Here is a 17,937-nt window from a genome sequence, read left to right on the forward strand (position 1 = left end):
AACCAACCAACCAACCAACCACCCAACCAACCACCCAACCAACCAACCAACCAACCACCCAACCAACCAACCAACCAACCACACAACCTACCACCCAACCAACCACACAAACACCCAACCATCCACACAATAGGGATGTGTAAATGTGCCCAAAATGAAAATCGATTTGTATAATTCAATATTAACAATTAATCGATTAATCGTTTGGGGGGGGGGGGACTTTTTTATTTTTTTAGATTTCTCTTTTTTATGATTCAAATTTGTATTGCTTTTTCAGTTAGATATTTTTTTTTTAATGAACCCTACAAATAAAAAAAATCTTCCCCCCAAGGGGTACCTAAGTCAAAAAAGTTTGGGAACCCCTGATCTAGATGATTAACAATAATTTTAACTCTTGAGAGTTAATAAGGGTCCATTTGGTTACTAACTCCATCTTTTAAATGAGGACCACTGGTGGTCCCTGGACCAGTGTTGAGCCAATTGATGACCATAGCAACCCCAGCCTAGGCCTGATTAGGTAAATTCCCAACACCTGCTAAATCCTCCAAACCTGTATCTTGATTGGAATCAATCTCCACTCACACTCAGTCACTCACACTCCTCTCAGTCATGCAGCTACACAGACACATCCCAGGCACACTTTGGTAGGCCTATAGCCCTGTCCTGTTTGGATGACAATATTGCCTTTCCAACAGATTTTCATTAAAAAAAAACGAGAAAAAAATAATCGATTATCGATTATTAATTTTCATAATCGATTAATCGGACCCATCCCAACCACACAACCACCAAATCACCCAAACAACCACACAACCTACCACCCAACCAACCACACAACCACCCACACAACCTACCACCCAACCAACCACACAAACACCCAACCAACCACACAACCACCCAACCAACTAAAGAAAGGGGAAATGAAACGGGATGACGTATACAGGGAAAGTGAAACCTGCCCACTAAGACACAGTGAGATGCAAACATGATGACAGTGAAACATGAGATGGTTGAATGATTCTCTGACTGAACATCAATGGCTTGTTCCTGCTGACCTCCAGGTCCTACTGGCCCGTCCGTCCGTCCGTCCGTCCGTCCGTCCGTTTGTCTGTCTGTCTGTCTGTCTGTCTGTCTGTTAGCTCCTATCAGTGTTTGTTCATTAAAAAAGAGACCTTGGAAGCATCGCCACAAGGTTGAGGCAGGCAGTCTGCCGGCTCTATAGACTGCTGCTGTGCACTGCACGGGGCTGTCACGATTACACTTTTTACCTACAAGTTGAGGCGATTCATTGTCACACAATTCTTTTATTTTTACAATTTTTACAATTTGTATTTCTGTTTGCCTTTTAGACAAATTGCACAGGGCCAATATGACAACCAACTTAAATATACAAAGAAATCACTGACGCATTTAATAACATTTTTAAAAGAATTGTACAAAATAGCGTAAATAATTGATCTACAAGCTTACAACGCGTGATTTCTTTCTACGTCCGTGATTAGACATGGTAACGCCCCGCCTGCCTCTGATTGGCCTACCGACACTGCCCGTCTTGCCTGTCCTCCGAGATGCAAGGGTACTCCGTGGTGGGAAATAATAAAGTACAAGAGAATGGCAACACGCGACAGTAACTTGTAACTTTAATTTTTGTAGAAGAGGCAAACCAATATTGTTTGTACCGTTTGCTTTGATTTAATAATTGATTGAACAACTATGATTTGATTTGGCTGTCTAATAGTACTAATACTAAAAAGATAAAGATCAAGGGAAAAGAGACCTTTTTACAGTACAATAATGTTTCAAGTTTACACATGTAGATGTATGCAAATAAACAGGCCAGCGGCATAAACAATATTAGTTTGCCTCTTCTACAAAAAAATAAAAGTTACTGTCGCGCGTGCCAAGCTGTCATTCTCTTGTATTATTTATTTATTTCCTCGCCTCGCCTCACCCAGGCTTTCCACCACCTCAGAGGCAGGCGGGGCGTTACCATGTCTAATCACGGACGTAGAAAGAAATCACGCGCTTACAACACATCACTTTGTGACGTGGTGTAAGCTTGTAGATCTGCTATTTCTATTTTCTTTTAATGTATGGACATTGTTCAACATGGAAACGATTGACGATTATGCAAATATAATTGCGATTGTCTCCAATTATTGTGCCTAGACAATGATGTAATAATTGCGACAGCCCTACTGCGCAGCGGCTAGAAGGGGACCTGCATGCATAGATTGAACAGGGTTCAATTTGTAAAGAAAAAAAGTACGGCCTGGTTGGCCTTCCTCAGCGTCACGCTGAGGAAGGCCAACCAGGCCGAAACGCGTATGTTGTCCACTCTCTTCAGAGGTGAATAAATTCATGTGAAAAGGACATATAATGAGTGGTGGCATTTTCTTCATTTCAATTTGTAAAGAGGAAAAAACACTTCTGTACAGTGTACTCTGTACTGTATACAGTACATCTTTGTGCGACAAATAGCAATGCATTTTGAGCTTGTGGATCTTCTATCCCCCCCATTAATACAACATTTAAATTAAATTGTTAAATTGGAAGATATATTATCGTCTCATCTATATAATCATCTTTTGGATAATCGTCATAATCGTGTCCAAACTGTCCATGTTGAAACATATATATGAAATATTTCCAAACATTTTCAAAAATCGTGGAACTCGCAAAACGTGACACGATGTCACGCAATACTTCCACTATTTAGTTATTTAATTATGTACAGTAAGTTATATGTCATATATGCCCCGTGCAACTTCTGCTCACAAAGCCAATGTTCAACGACTATTTGAGCAACAAATAATCAGAAAAATTGTCATAATCGTGACAGCTCTATTAGCAATAACAATGAATGACCAAAAATAATAATAAATACAAATAAAACAGAGGCATGGCTTCAACCATTGCATTCAAATCTTGCATGCTTGTTCAGCAACGCTGCAATATTTCAAGGCAGTGTCTTGTATTTTTTTTCTTTTTCTTTTTTAGGTTCAGCATGTTAGGTTAGGTTTGGTAGACTTAACTTCCTCGTTGAGCATTGGCAAACACATTCATTCATGTGATGCATTTGCCAGTATACAGTATGATGATTGGCCTTAGAATTGTTCCAACCGTAATTGTTTCGCGGCTGCTTTTAAAACAATGTAACTCTGTAATGAACCCAACAACATAATGTATGGTGACAGCTACACTATGGAAGGTAGACCACCCTCACTATTCAGCAATACAGGAAACCTGTGTGTCTGGCTGCATGTGTGCTGCCCGATACTGATAATTCCGACACTTTTTTTTAATGTTTTTGTGTGGCTTTCGCCTTTATTTTATATATTTTATGGAGGGACAGACAGTAGGCTGACAGGAAATGGGGAGAGAGATGGGGGGGAAGACATGCAGTAAAGGCCGTCGGGATCGGGAGTCGAACCCGCGGCACACTGCCAGACTGGATTACCAGCCAAGGTGCCTGGACCACTGAGCCACGGCCCAGGCCTTCCGACACTTAATACTTTTGAAATAAATAGCCAAATAACACATAATTCACATCCTAAGCATTTGACAAAATTAATTTTTTTTACAAGCAGTTAAAGCATTCAACGTGTAAGTCAAAACAAAAGCATTAGTAGTACCATGAAATGTTGGCATTGTGATGACGCAGAGAGCAAGATGATGGTGGAAAACTAACCAAAGGAAGCATGAATGGAGAGTTCATTAGAGAGAAAGGGAGAGAGGGAAAACTCTGCTATAAGCCATGATGATACAGTATAGCAATGATCCAGCGTGTGAAAGTCCTTCACTCTGAACGTTTCCCGGTTTCAGTCAAAACTTTAGGTCTCCGTTGGGAAGCACAGTGTTATATAAGGTTTCTTAATGTGTTTCCACGGGAGTAAGGCAGATTTCACCCACTCAAGCTCATATTTTATGCTTTGCTACGACGGCGTGTCGCGCAGGAAATGTGCCCGTGACTCATTTTGAGACATCATCAAATTTCTCTTTTGAGTCTTGAGCTCTAAAAGCCTTGTGAACCACTGGGTTATAGAGCTCTATATAGGGCTCTTGTTGTGTGTGTGAGCTTGTGGTTGGGTCTATTATTTGTTTTGGAAGATTTGTATAAGGACGCCATGGGTTGCCAGTGGCTGACCCTCTCGTTTCCTTCTCTCTCTTTCTCAGGTGGTATGAGACGGGGTGTGCACGCTTATCCGACACACCAAAGGAGGTCCAACATACGGAAACCAACCCGTCGCTGCCGACATGCGTTGGTCCGACCAGAGTAATCTAGGAAGACAGTGGCGGCACTGGCGTTGACTCCCATTGTAACAATGGAATGCGGAAGTGCTCATTCTATCTCAATGGGATAGTTTCCAATGTTTGGAACTATAGCCCATAGCATCCCGCTTTGCGGCGAGATCAAAGCGTGTCGCCACTCTCTTACTAGATTACTCTGGGTCCGACATGCGTTGCGTCGTTGCTTGCGGTTCTAGGTTTGGCTTTGGGGTAGGTTGTCGGTCAAATGACTGTCGGACCTTTGGTGTGTCGGAACTAAAGCCTGTACCCGGGTGGTACGAGGGAGTGGGTTGGGGGGGGGGGTTGGGGGCAGGTTCTCTCACCTGGTCTCACTCCTGCCAGCACAGGCAGCGGGTGGTGTGTAAACGCCATGCGGGGGGACCTCGTCTGGGAGGAAGACAGGGCGTTGAAATCAAACTTCCCCGGCTTCTTAAGAGAACCAGGCGAGGACAGTCCTGGCAAAAAAATAAAATAAAAAATAAAAATAAAAAATGGAATAAACAACCAAAAAAAAGAAAAAATGGGGGAGGAGGAGGAAAAGAGAGAAGGTCGGTTTAATGAACAAATCTACACTTTCAAAATAAAATGAGTTTTATTAAAGGGGGTTTGCAAAAAAAACTGCTATGTTTGATGGCAGTGATTATAGCTCCATGTCCTTGGCTGTAGGCAACTGACAATTAGCTGCAGGGCAAGCCAAAAAAAAATCTGGATTTATGTAAATGAGGCCATCAGATGCAGTGTATAAGGAAGGATGCTGAGATTCGATATGATGATTAAGCACCTTGGACTGCTTTGCATAGGTTTATTCTCCAGTACCAGGACAAAATATATGTCCTCTCGAAATGTACGGCTCCCAACTCCAAGGGCTGCAGTCATAAAATATGGGCCGAGCCACCTTTTTAATACCGTTAAGTGTTTTCAAAGGAAATGGATCGTTCAGTCCAGCGTGAATGACTAAGATTCTATAGACCTTGCCAGAAAGCCTAACTGACTCTTTAGCTCTACGTCGCATCTCATTCTCTCTCTCTCTCTCTCTCTCTCTCTCTCTCTCTCCCTCTCTCTCTCCCTCTCTCTCTCTCCCTCGCTCTCCTCCCCTCATTCTCTCCCTCCCTCCCCCCCCCCCCCCCCCTCCCTCTCTCTCTCTCTCTTTACCGTGCCAATTCCAGGTTTTCTCAGTGCATGAGCTTGGCCACCGCACAGCCACAGTCAGCTAAATGTGGTCTGGCATTAGCGTAGCCCCACGGGCTGGCTGCACAAGAATAAGGCCCTCATTCAGAAATAGCACACACTGTGTACAGTACTGTGGACACGGGCAGCTGCTGAGTGAGAAAGACAAGCGGACGGACAGAGAGAGCAGAGAGAGACAAGAGGGAGAACGAGAGGAAGAAAGAGGCGAGAGAAATGTGCGGGACATGAAAATATGTGACGGAGCGAGAGAGGCGGCGAGGTGGAATCTGTGGAAAATAGGCGGCAGTGCCTTTTCTTGTTTGGGTTTTCTAGAGTTCTCTACATGTATGAGATTGTAATTTCATGAGACATTATGTAAGGTTATTATCTCTCTTTAACACACACTCGCTCGCACACTCTCAACCCACTTGACAGCACAAGCACGTGACACACACACACACACACACACACACACACACACACACACACACACACACACACACACACACACACACACACACACACACACACACACAGTTGGAGTGCATGGTTAAACATCACATTAATTTAAACATTTCCTGATAATCTTCCAATTTTAAGAAGTGAGTGAACATTTTTTTTGTTTGATTTAGAACTTCTTCTTCCTCTTTCTTTCTTTCTTTCTTTCTTTCTTTCTTTCTTTCTTTCTTCCTTTCATTTTTCTTGACGCTGTCGTTTTGCAATCTATTTCGAGGGTGGATCGGCATCCAACGAGGCATTAAATATGATTCCTGCAAAGTCTTCCAGCTGGAGACGTGTGAAAGTCTATCTATGCGTGCGTGCGGGGGCGTGTAAAAAAAAAAAGAACACAACCTTTCCCATCCCCGTGTGAAAGAGTTAAGTCTGGAGCAGGTGGGAGTGAATCTGTGCGAAGCATTTGATGTGTTTAGCAGACATATAGACCCTTCTTTCTCCCCCTCGCTGAGCGAGGGAACGTTCGGGGGTGTATTGTACAGTCAGCCACAGATTCACACGAGTATATTGAAGACAAAACCCTGATCCCACTTCTGACACCAACGGTTAATCCATTCAGGACGGGAGAACCCTTTTTGGTGTTTAAAGCATTATCTTTGAATATATAATATATATTCTTTCAGAACGAACGTTTTTTAACTCATATTGTATGCGTCCCTGCCCTGGAACAACATATTTTCAGATGGGGGTCGGCGGCCAATTACATAATCATTTTTGGGGTCCTTGACATGAAATAGTTTGAAAACCACTGACATAGAAGATAGTCAGGATTTAGAAGACATTTGTAGAATCTGTTCTCAGTCCTAAACGGGTTAACCGGCATTGTTAGGGCGCCGTGACACTGGTGAGAGCTGGTCTCGCGTGACCAAACTGGAAAACGAGAAACGCAGTGTGTGGAGAAAAGGATCTCAGCAGAGAATGATGCACTGAAATGCTATTGGTCCCCAACCTTTTTATACTGAAGTACCACCTCAGAAAATATTTGGCTCTCCAAGTACCACCACAATAACTGATGTTAAAATACAGGAGCGTAGACCTGCCATCTTTGTTCCAAGCCAATAATGCTGCTGCTCTGACACAAATCAGCCCAACTAATGATGTTTCTAATGTGATTAATGCGTTTTCAAATCTTCTATTAAAAGGCTAAGTGTGCTGTCATGGTCATTTTTTTCATTATGATGAAGTGAACATGGTGGACCCAATTGTAAACAAGTGTAGTCACAGTAGGCTCGTCGTCCACAGTTAACAGTTTTGTATTGAGTTGTGCTTGAAATGTACTGTAATTCTCCAATCTGTTAATACATTCTTCAATCAATCAATCAATCAATCATTTCAGCACGACTGGATAGCCTATTTCAACCAATTGTAGTAATATAAATTTCATTCCACTTTTGTCTTTTTTCTCCTTTTTTGGGGCGACTCCTCTGTGTACCACCAGAGGGCGACTCCTCTGTGTACCACCAGAGGGGGGCGACTCCTCTGTGTACCACCAGAGGGCGACTCCTCTGTGTACCACCAGAGGGGGGCGACTCCTCTGTGTACCACCAGAGGGCGACTCCTCTGTGTACCACCAGAGGGGGGCGACTCCTCTGTGTACCACCAGAGGGCGACTCCTCTGTGTACCACCAGAGGGGGGCGACTCCTCTGTGTACCACCAGAGGGCGACTCCTCTGTGTACCACCAGAGGGGGGCGACTCCTCTGTGTACCACCAGAGGGGGGCGACTCCTCTGTGTACCACCAGAGGGCGACTCCTCTGTGTACCACCAGAGGGGGGCGACTCCTCTGTGTACCACCAGAGGGCGACTCCTCTGTGTACCACCAGAGGGGGGCGACTCCTCTGTGTACCACCAGAGGGCGACTCCTCTGTGTACCACCAGAGGGGGGCGACTCCTCTGTGTACCACCAGAGGGGGGCGACTCCTCTGTGTACCACCAGAGGGCGACTCCTCTGTGTACCACCAGAGGGGGGCGACTCCTCTGTGTACCACCAGAGGGCGACTCCTCTGTGTACCACCAGAGGGGGGCGACTCCTCTGTGTACCACCAGAGGGGGCTCAACCAGTGGTTTTCATGTCAAGGACCCCCAAATTGACACTAATTAGGCCGCGGACCCCCATTTGAAGTGATGTGCCAGGGGAGAAGATTTCTATGGCTCTAGCAGTGATTCTCAACCCGTTTAATTTCGAGGACATGAATTAGGCTACGGACCCCCATTTTATCTCTGATTCCCCAATCGATATTGTAAAATCAATGTTAATTTAAATCAGAGTGTACAAATGGACCAAACAGGTCCTTTTGGTTCCATTTGTACACTCCCAGACCCATTAGGTTCCATTTGGTTCCAAACTATCATTTAGCTGGGGACCCCCTGGAACTCCCTCAAGGACCCCTGTGGTTCCCCGGACCCCACGTTGGGAACCAGTGCAGTATAGGACAGACGAGCGACTTACAGAATCTAGGAAGGAAGCTAAATGTAAACTATGTTGTCGAGTATCCTGCGGGATGAAAGCCTCCTCTGAAAAATGAAAGGCAGCTCTGTTTACTCTGAGGTTCATGAGAATATCTCAAACTATACGAGACGACCGTCAAATAGTAGAGCCGGACAAAAAAGCGGCTGTACTGTAGCAGAGGCAACTATAAGGCAATGTGAGAGACGAGAAACTATTTCCAATACCTCAGAGACCTATGCAATAGTTTGGCCTACTTACAGTGTATTTGTTTGTTTGTGAGTGCGCATGTGTTTGTGTGTGTGTGTGTGTGTGTGTGTGTGTGTGTGTGTGTGTGTGTGTGTGTGTGTGTGTGCTTCTTTTAACAGCGTGTTTTGGGAGTGTTTGTGAGTGTGTCAGTGAGTGTCACAGTTTCACTGTTTCCTCTCCTGGCAAAGCCTTAGTGTTTCACTGGCATCCAATCAAGCGCTCCTATGATGACCCTTCTGTTGTGTTGCACTAACAGGCCTGCTACCAGATGTGTCTCTGACACGCACGCACGCACGCACGCACGCACGCACGCACGCACGCACGCACACACACGCTAACTAACTCTGAGAGTATATCAATGCTAGCAGATTATTTTTATATTCTCAGAGTTTGTATACTCTAATTCGTATACTTTCAGTGTCCATATACTCTAATTGAAATACTGTCAAGAGTTAAATGAAACTAAGGACGTGACCATATGTGCCTCTTTTTGGTACAGAAACAGTCATGGTGGCAAGACTAACTGTTCAGGACAGGAGGCAAAACGTTTGTTGTTTTTTTAATCCAAAATGAGTTAATAGCACGCCTGGCTGTTTTCTCAACTCGCTAATATGTCATTTGAAGCTATGATTCCCTGCTTTCACATGGCATGAAAAAACTAAAACTAAAAATAAATAAATAAATCAATGACTTAGCCTCGGTCAGAAACGGTCACATACTGTATGTATAGTGTCTTTAAGCAACGAGCCCCAATAAAGGGACTCGGAGAGCTGTCCTGTCCCCAGGCAGTGTCTGCTGACCACATAGTGGTACATAACGTCCAGCAGACCTTCTGGGGGGGGGGGGCCTTGTGACATTTAAGTGTGGCCACAGAGCGAGGCCTCCGCCGCATGCCTCTGGTGTCCATCTCATTTCACAACCATTTGGAAATCGTGGAGGATTTCTTTTATTTCCCTCTGCTATCGTTCCCTTCCCCTCCCCTCCTGCCCCTGTGGAGCAGATGTCTCCAGCAGATTCTAGGATCCCAAGGCTACACACACACACCCACACACACACACACACAGAAACGCCATCTGGGACCACGCATGCTATGGTTGTGTGCGAGCGTGTGTGCGTATGTGTGTGTGTGTGTGTGTGTGAGATATGTGTGACAAGTGTATCTACATACATCTGCGTGTGTGTCGGTATAAGACATGTAGGCCTTCTGTTGTGTACATACAGATGTAGTGTGTGTGTGTGTGTGTGTGTGTGTGTGTGTGTGTGTGTGTGTGTGAGAGAGATGAGTGTGTACGAATGAAAGTCGATACATACATAAATACGCACGAACGCACGCACACACATATACATACATATAAGTACATGCATCCATTCAAGTACAGCTATGTTTGTCTTTGTGCAATAACTCAAATGTGTGTGCGCGTATATCCATGTGTGTGTGTGTGTGTGTGTGTGTGTGTGTGTGTGTGTGTGTGTGTGTGTGTGTTTGCGCGTGTGTGTGTGTGTGCGCGTGCGTGTATATTCATGTGTGTATGCGTGTGTTCCTGCATATGTCTGCACAATTGGCTATGGAGGGAGTTGGGGGATTTTATGGACAGACGGTAAGGCACACCTGTGTGTGTGCGTGCGACCGTGCGTGCATATGCGCTTGCGCGTTTTCTCTCACACGCACGTTTGCACGTGTGTGTGTCTGTGAGAGAGAGAAAGAGATTTTTCATGGTCCCTGATTTGTGTGCGTGCGTGTGCGTGCCTGCCTGCTTGTTTTTGTGCCCCCCACCTGGATGGGAATTCCCACATGAGCTTAGCCTGTGGCAGGTGGGATCCTTTGAAAAAACAACAACAACAAACAAAAAAACAAAAAATCGGACACATGCCAAAAGACACACATACATCCTCTATGTAGCTCCCCTGCTGTCACTCTCTCTCCCTCTCTCTGATTCTCTCTCTCTCTCTCTCTCTCTCTCTGATTCTCTCTCCCTCTCTCTCTCTCTCTCTCCCCCTCGCTCTGATTATCTGACTCTCTCTCTCTGACTCTCTCTCTCTCTGACTCTCTCTCTCTCTCTGACTCTCTCTCTGACTCTCTCTCTCTCTCTCTCTCTGACTCTCTCTCTCTCTCTCTCTCTCTCCAGAGATCCACTGTCTTTACTAATTTATATCCATAATTATAAATCGTGATACGTATCGTATCGCAGTTAAAATGTATCGTTACACCCCTAGTTATCGTATAGGCCTACTTATAGTGACCCTATAAACAATTTAATAGGTATGGTTTTGCCCACTCGATTCATAATTAATGTTACAATTTTGGAGCTCTGGCTCATGGACTATAAGAACCATGCCAGTTCAACGCTGGTGGAAATCGGGCCTCTCTCTCTCTCTGAATTTCACAGGGTGTACAACAAGCGTTACGCCACAAAACTATAGAAGGAAGAAAAAATCACACACACACAAAAAAAATCACTCCGATAAATACAAAGGCTTCCGGCTCGCTTCTTTTCCCCTTTCCTTTTTTCGTATAAGTTAATTGGGTAGAGGGGGTCCGACCTCTATTTGCCAAACTCATTAGGTGTCATGCGGGGGTGTGTGTGCTGCACTTCGGAGAGAAAGAGAGACTGAAAGAGAAATAAAGAGGGCTTGTCGTCGTCACAGCCCTCCTTCGGTGCGCTAAGGCGTGCAACAGCCTGTGCTGTGCTGAGCAGCGGCCCTGATGAGTGGCCTGTTAATTACATTTACAGCTAAGTGGAGCAGGAGAGCAGAGGCTGGGACTGGAGAGAGCATGCGGGTCCATGCAGGGCAAAAAACAACCACGCACAGCGGCGTCCTTGGCCTCTTAACAGATTTTGAGCGGGAACCCCTTTTGGTGGTAGGTTACATACATTATGTTATAATTTAGCTATTGAAAAATAGCAGATCTACAAGCTCATAGCGCGCCACCGAGTGGCGCGCTATGAACTTGTAGGTCTGCTATTTTTGAAAAATCGTTAAAATGTGCCTCAAATCTTTCAGAAAATTGTCAAGTTTTTTGTCAGTTTTTTTTTTATTTCGACGTCAGGCCTAAATGGGTTAATACTCCTTAGGTCTCAACCTGAGAACCCACCACCCCCTGCTAAATAAACCCTTTTCCGTGTGTTTTCACCCCGTCTGTGTCTGTCGCCAGCACCTCTTCCACTTCCACCTCCTCCCTCCCTGCTATACCCTCTCCTTCCTTCCTTCCTCTCATCATGACCCGTCCCCCCCCCGGGGTCCTTTTTTCAATTAGACAGAAGGGCTAGAGGGGTTAGGGGAGGAGGAGGGGGGGGGGGGGGGGGGGGGGGGTGTTACACCTCTGATCCACAGACGCTAAGAGTCTTAATGAGCGTTCTGAGACGATGGATGGATGGATGGATGGATGGATGGAGGGAGGTGCATATCTGTCAATACTGATAATAATGCCCCTGTGAGGTAAGGTCGCTGAAATGATGATTTCCAGCTAGGAGGCTTGAAGTGAATTGTATATTACCTAGGAGGTTCATGCACTCACATGTAGTGCCACATCTAAAAAAAAATAAAAAAATCAATGTGGCGTGAGGGGCGTGGAGGCGCGCAGAGCGCCGTCGCGCGTGTGGAGATAGAACTGGTACAATGCAGAGGAGGAAACCAATGACGTACGAGGACCAGAAAGTATAGGGTTGTCCCGATCGGATCGGGTGATCGGAAATCAGGTCCGATCACATCATTTTCAAATGATCGGATCGGGAGCCAAAAAACGTGATCGGGACATCCCTAGTATCAATGTTATATCCCTATCATGATATTATTAGACTGGATATTGTCTGTGATTTGGGATATTGTACTATTGTGATATATGGCATACTGTACGTGTTTTATAAAATATAAATATCGGCTCGGGAAAAATCGGTATTGGCAGATACTCAAAATCAAATGATCGGAATCGGATCGGGAGCAAAAAAAATCGTGATCCCTACCAGAACGCAACGCACAGTCGGGAACGGCGGTTTCGCCTATGAACCTCACGGTCTGTGACTTGGCGACCTGAACTGCCGCACATTTGTATGCGTTTTTTTTCGTAGCCGTGGATTTCAGGGAAAAGTAATAATAGATAGTCTGACGGTATTGGAGTTCATATAAAGATAAACACATACATCTAAATATAAATCTGCCACGTCCAACACCGGGGTTAACCCATTTTGAGCGGGAACCCCTTTTGGTGGTTACATACATTATGTTATAATTTAGCTATTGAAAAATAGCAGATCTACAAGTTCATAGCGCGCCACCGAGTGGCGCGCTATGAACTTGTAGGCCTGCTATTTTTGAAAAATCGTTAAAATGATTCCTTTCCGAAAATTGTCATTATTAGACGTCAGGCCTGAATGGGTTAAGATGGTCAAGGTTCAAACTATTTCCTATTTCTATTCCTGTGAAGATATGGATAGAATGAGCAGCGATTACTAAGACAGTGTTTCTCAACCCTTTTCATATTTATCAAGGTCCATTCTTTATTCGGCATTTGAGCCACGGGCCACCGTTTGATGAGATTTGGCCTCTCAGGCCCAAAACGTTGAATATTTTGTTTATCGCCGGATATGATTTAACCGCCCACAATTGAACGCTGCATTGATGTGGTACCATAAGAGGCAAACGTTGATCAAAAATAACACTTCTTCTACATTCTATAATTGTGTAGACTTCTTGTAAATTAAGCAATACCAGGGATATCAGGGAGTTCAACAAACCATGTACAAACCAGTCCCTTGTTTGTACAAACCATGTACAAACAAGGGACTAAATTCATTTCGCTCCTATGCCACCAAAATGTGGAACACCCTACCAACAGTCATCAAGACATGCAAATCCCTTGACTCCTTCAAAACCGCTCTCAAAGGGCACCTACGGACGGCTGCCATTCTTAACTGGCCCCCGTAAAATCTGAATCCCCCACCCACCCCTTTTTCCCCCTCACTGTATATGTTTTTTTCCCCCTTTTTACCTCCTTTATGATGATTTCCTGTTTTTGGCTATATAGAAGTGTATATTTGCACGTCTCTAAATGTTATGATGAATTGAAAAGGGTGGACCCTCTTGTAAACAAGTGTAATGCTTTATGGTGTCGTCCACGGATAACAGTTTTTGTTTTGAGTTGTGCTTGAAATGTACTGTAATTCTGCATACTGTTAATAAATACTTAAATCAAACAATCAATGCATAGACAGTGACACTGCAGAACCCCTGCGTCGTTTGGAGGACATGCCATCCTCTCAACTAGACATCGAGACATTCATGAGACACATTATACTGAGAGAGGAGTGCTATATGTTGGACCACATGCACAACAAGCTATACAGTATGCAATGTAAGTGTAATCAAGGTGCTAACCATGGTACGGAAACTGCACCCCATCGTTTTCATGTTTTATCTTCCTCTCCTGCACACTCGCCAAATGGTGCTGCACTGCAAGTGGAGAAGGGGTATTGTTAACGGTGAAACAGTTAGACACAGAGAGAGAGAGAGAGAGAGAGAGAGAGAGAGAGAGAGAGAGAACATTAGCATTTGTGTATGATGGACGTATATAGTGAGTGAGGAATTGACAACATTTTACTGTGCATTTTTACAATGGTTCCAAATGAGAGGAGGATGGTGACATTTTGGGATTGTTGGACTGCGGATGAGGATCCTGGACAGGATATGGAGAGAGCTTCTCTTGGGGGACAGTATTAAAGACAGATACATTTCCTTCTGGGACTGGAAGGGGTGTGTTAGTGAGAAAAGCAGGACAGAAACGTGGAGCGATAGAAGGTTATAATGTCCTGCTGGCCAAAAAGTGCTACAGCAGCACTGAGCCAACATGAATAGACATGAAGCCTTGCAGATTGGCATGAGCAGCCATCTTTGACACAACATTATAGAGATTAGAGATTTGTCATCACTATAAAATCTTTCTTGGATAAGACACCTCCGTAACTAAAACACCCAGGCTATAGAGCGCCGCTGATACTAATGAAGGGGCTGCTATGTTGTAATTGGGAGAAAATAAATTGAGTACCTAAACTTGGCCAAAGAAAAGCAACCCTATACTTAAAATAATTAATTTTAAAATGTATCGAGACCCTCATTTGCAAATTTCAAAGGAGCACCGGTTGTAATAAAGCACAGTGTCACATAGAAAGAGAGGCATGGGAGGGGTATGGTGATGTTTGGGTAACAGTCTGGGTTGGTGTACAGTGGTTCTCAAAGTGGGGAGGGAGACCCTCAGGGTTCTAAATGGACCCTCACAGGTCCGTAACTCTGAGCGTACAACTGGAACCAAACAATGGGCTCTTTATACATATGGTTGTACGTTCTCGGAGTCATCGGGGGATCTTATACAAGTTTGAGAACCACTGTTATACGGGATGACAGAGTGTGGAGGTGCAATACAGGGTGACTAAAGACCAGTTCATGCATAGTCCAGTTTTCGGTGAAGAGGTGACCACCGAAAACTACAACATGACGTCACTGAGCCGCGGTGATCACCGCTCGTTCGCTCGCTCACACAACACGTCTCTCTGTTTTTACTAAACCACCGTTTCCGTGGTCACTGTCGTGTGGTATTTGAGTCTGGAGATGCTGTGTATGGATCTTGTTTCCAGGGGGGCTGGTTCAAACATTTTCTCTTTGACGCAATTGGTCAGAGCTACTGTCAGTCAAAGGTCTCAAGCATTGAATGTCACTGTACCAAAGCCCGCCCATATTGCATACTGTGTCCCGATTGGCCACACCAGTTCTCTGGTGTAGGAAATGGGCGTACAATTGAGCCTCTCCAGACTGTAATCTGCCGGCAGGCAATTTTTTTTTTGCCAACGGTTGATTCGGTCTGGCTTATTAGCCAGGCTACTTGTGGTTAGAGTGTCCGCCCTGAAACTGGGAGGTCGGGGGTTCGATCCCCGGGCGGGCAGACCAAAGACTGTAAAAATGGGACCCAATGCCTCCCTGCTTGGCACTCAGCATCAATGTGTTGGATTGGGGGGTCAAATCAACTAATCAAACTAATCAACTAATCACCGCTCCAAGAGATTGTTCAAATGTGGAGAACAAATTTCACGGCGGTAACGTGTGTGACAAATTGTACGACTTTGACATCTTCACCGAAAACTGGACTAGTAATAATGAATAGGGCCTTTAAAAGAGTGGTGCATGCAGTGTTGTTGACAGAGGTGCATGGTGGGATATGTAGTACAGTACCTGCGTCCATGTCGTTGGGCCAGCCGCTGGACTGGGAGGAGCCGGCGGCGGGCGAGCGTCCCGGGTAGAAGACGTCGTCCGTGGGGCTCTCCAGCTCGCTGTCGTCTAACGACTTCCTCTTGGTGGAGCTGTTGAGCAGAGGGAGAGGGTCAAAGTTCAAGTTCAAGGTTGTACTTTATTGTTTATCTTGTGTACAGGTACAGTACATAAGAGTAAAACTTATTTTTGTATGATTTTTGTATTTTGTATTTTTTTTTTTTTTTTTGTGGCGAACGGAGGTTATGATTGAACCCATTTAGACCTGAGGACACCACTTTAACCGTATAGTTTTAAACTTAAGCTGTTGAAAAATAGCAGATCTACAAGCTCATGGTGTGGCACTCGGTGCCGCGCCATGAGCTTGTAGGTCTGCTATTTTTTCTACCTTTGAAAAATCGTGAGCGCAAACCTTTGAATATACATTCTTTCACAGCGAACGTTTTTAACTCTTTTTAAACTTGCTTCTGGGGGGTCCCTGGAACAACACATTTTCAGAGGGGGGGTCGGCAGCCAATTACTTATAATTTGTGGGTCCTTGACATGAAGTAGTTGGAGAACCACTGACATCGAAACGTAGGTTTTTTCCAGAAAACTGTCATTGTCACTGACATTTTGTAGAATCTGGTCTCAGGTCTTTAAAGGGTTAACCACGTAAACCGCTGCCGTCTTAAGAAGAGAACTGGATTTGAGTTACAACTGTACTTTTGACCACTTTCACACCAAACCTCTTCGCCACAAACAGCCGACCTACAAGCTCACAATGCGTTGCGACTCAACAACCAGTCTATAGGAGCTATAACAACGTGGTGCAATGCTTTGAGCTGTTTTGAGCTTGTAGATCTGCAATTCTTTGGCTACGGGACACCATCCGTACGACAAAGTACAAAATAGGCGAACCATTGCGAAAATAGCAGATCTACAAGCTCACCACGAGTTGTATCGCGGCATTGTGTACTTGTGGATCCATTATTCTCGGGCGAAGAGGAGTAAAAAAGGAGAGGGCCTAATATAGAGCCCTAGGGTACACTCCGGTCAACTAAGTATAGGGTGGTTAAGTGGTCAAGTAGCGACGCACAGCAGGGGAATGTTTACATAAATCAATCACATTTTATATTAGCCAGAGACCACATAAAGACTCTTCCAGATTTAACACATGTTTTACACAAAGTGGCATTTATACTTAGAGAGAGAGAGAGAGAGAGAGCAAAGTTACGAAAACAAACGCCAAGCACAAGAATGTTGAGACTCAAGGATGACAACAAGAGGAAATAGAAAGAGAGGCTGTAAACACACAAAGAAACAACCAAGATTCTGTGTGTGTGTGTGTGTGTGTGTGTGTATGTGCGTGCGTGTGTGTAAGTACGTGCGTGCGTGCGCATGCAAGTGTGTGCGTGCGTGCATGCATGCATGCGCGTGCGCGTGTGTGTATGCACGTGTGAGTACTGTAACTACCTCCGTGGAAGGTTTGCATACAACTCCACCTCAGACCTAAAGTGCCAACAAAAGATAGAGAGAGATGAGGAGGAGGAGGAGGGAGAGGTGGATGAAGATGAAGAGAAGGGGACAGGGGAAAGCAGAAACAGCCATCACACATTCGTAAAGAGGAAAAGAGAGAGCGACAGTGAGGCACACAAGTATACACATGAGTGACAGGGAAAAACAACATCTATGAGGGGAAAAAATCATCTATTTGAAACGGCAAAATACAGTAGCCTATACTGCGGTGGTTCCCAAACATTTAGCGCGAGACCCCAAATGAGAGTCTCCCTGTCCCAAACTAGTGAAAATAGCTGATGTACATAGCTGATGTACACTACTTCCTAAAAGTTGTTTATTTTGGCACTTAGATTTGATTAAAAATGGGTCCCGACACACACTGCTTGGCAAACACTGCAGTGTACTTTATCCACCAGCAGTATAGAGCTACACTCGATTAGCATACATGAGCTACTGGCGCTAAAACTTCACATCCTTCCTTCAATGACTTGAGGACTTTTGGGGATATTATCAGTACA

The 17,937-nt window shown here is 44.8% G+C and overlaps 1 protein-coding gene across 8 annotated transcripts in view; it reads right to left on the reverse strand.

Annotated features, from left to right (window-relative positions):
* nfixa (nuclear factor I/Xa) overlaps positions 1-17,937 on the reverse strand; it is a 115,335-nt gene that overhangs the window by 26,461 nt on the left and 70,937 nt on the right. For 4 of the 8 annotated variants that reach the window (XR_013789948.1, XM_079500338.1, XM_079500335.1 and 1 more), the window contains 4 exons: positions 17,375-17,410; positions 15,884-16,011; positions 14,039-14,113; positions 4,614-4,745 (listed from right to left, as the gene is read on the reverse strand). Coding sequence is in view for 7 of the 8 variants with exons in the window: in XM_079500338.1 (XP_079356464.1) it covers positions 4,614-4,745; positions 14,039-14,113; positions 15,884-16,011; positions 17,375-17,410 (371 nt within the window). In the remaining variant the exon portion in view is untranslated. The remainder of the gene's footprint in view (positions 1-4,613; positions 4,746-14,038; positions 14,114-15,883; positions 16,012-17,374; positions 17,411-17,937) is intronic. The other 4 variants (XM_079500339.1, XM_079500336.1, XM_079500337.1 and 1 more) reach the window with 3 other exon arrangements.

The sequence above is a fragment of the Electrona antarctica genome, assembly GCF_951216825.1.
Source record: "Electrona antarctica genome assembly, chromosome: 4".
Lineage (NCBI taxonomy): Eukaryota > Metazoa > Chordata > Actinopteri > Myctophiformes > Myctophidae > Electrona > Electrona antarctica.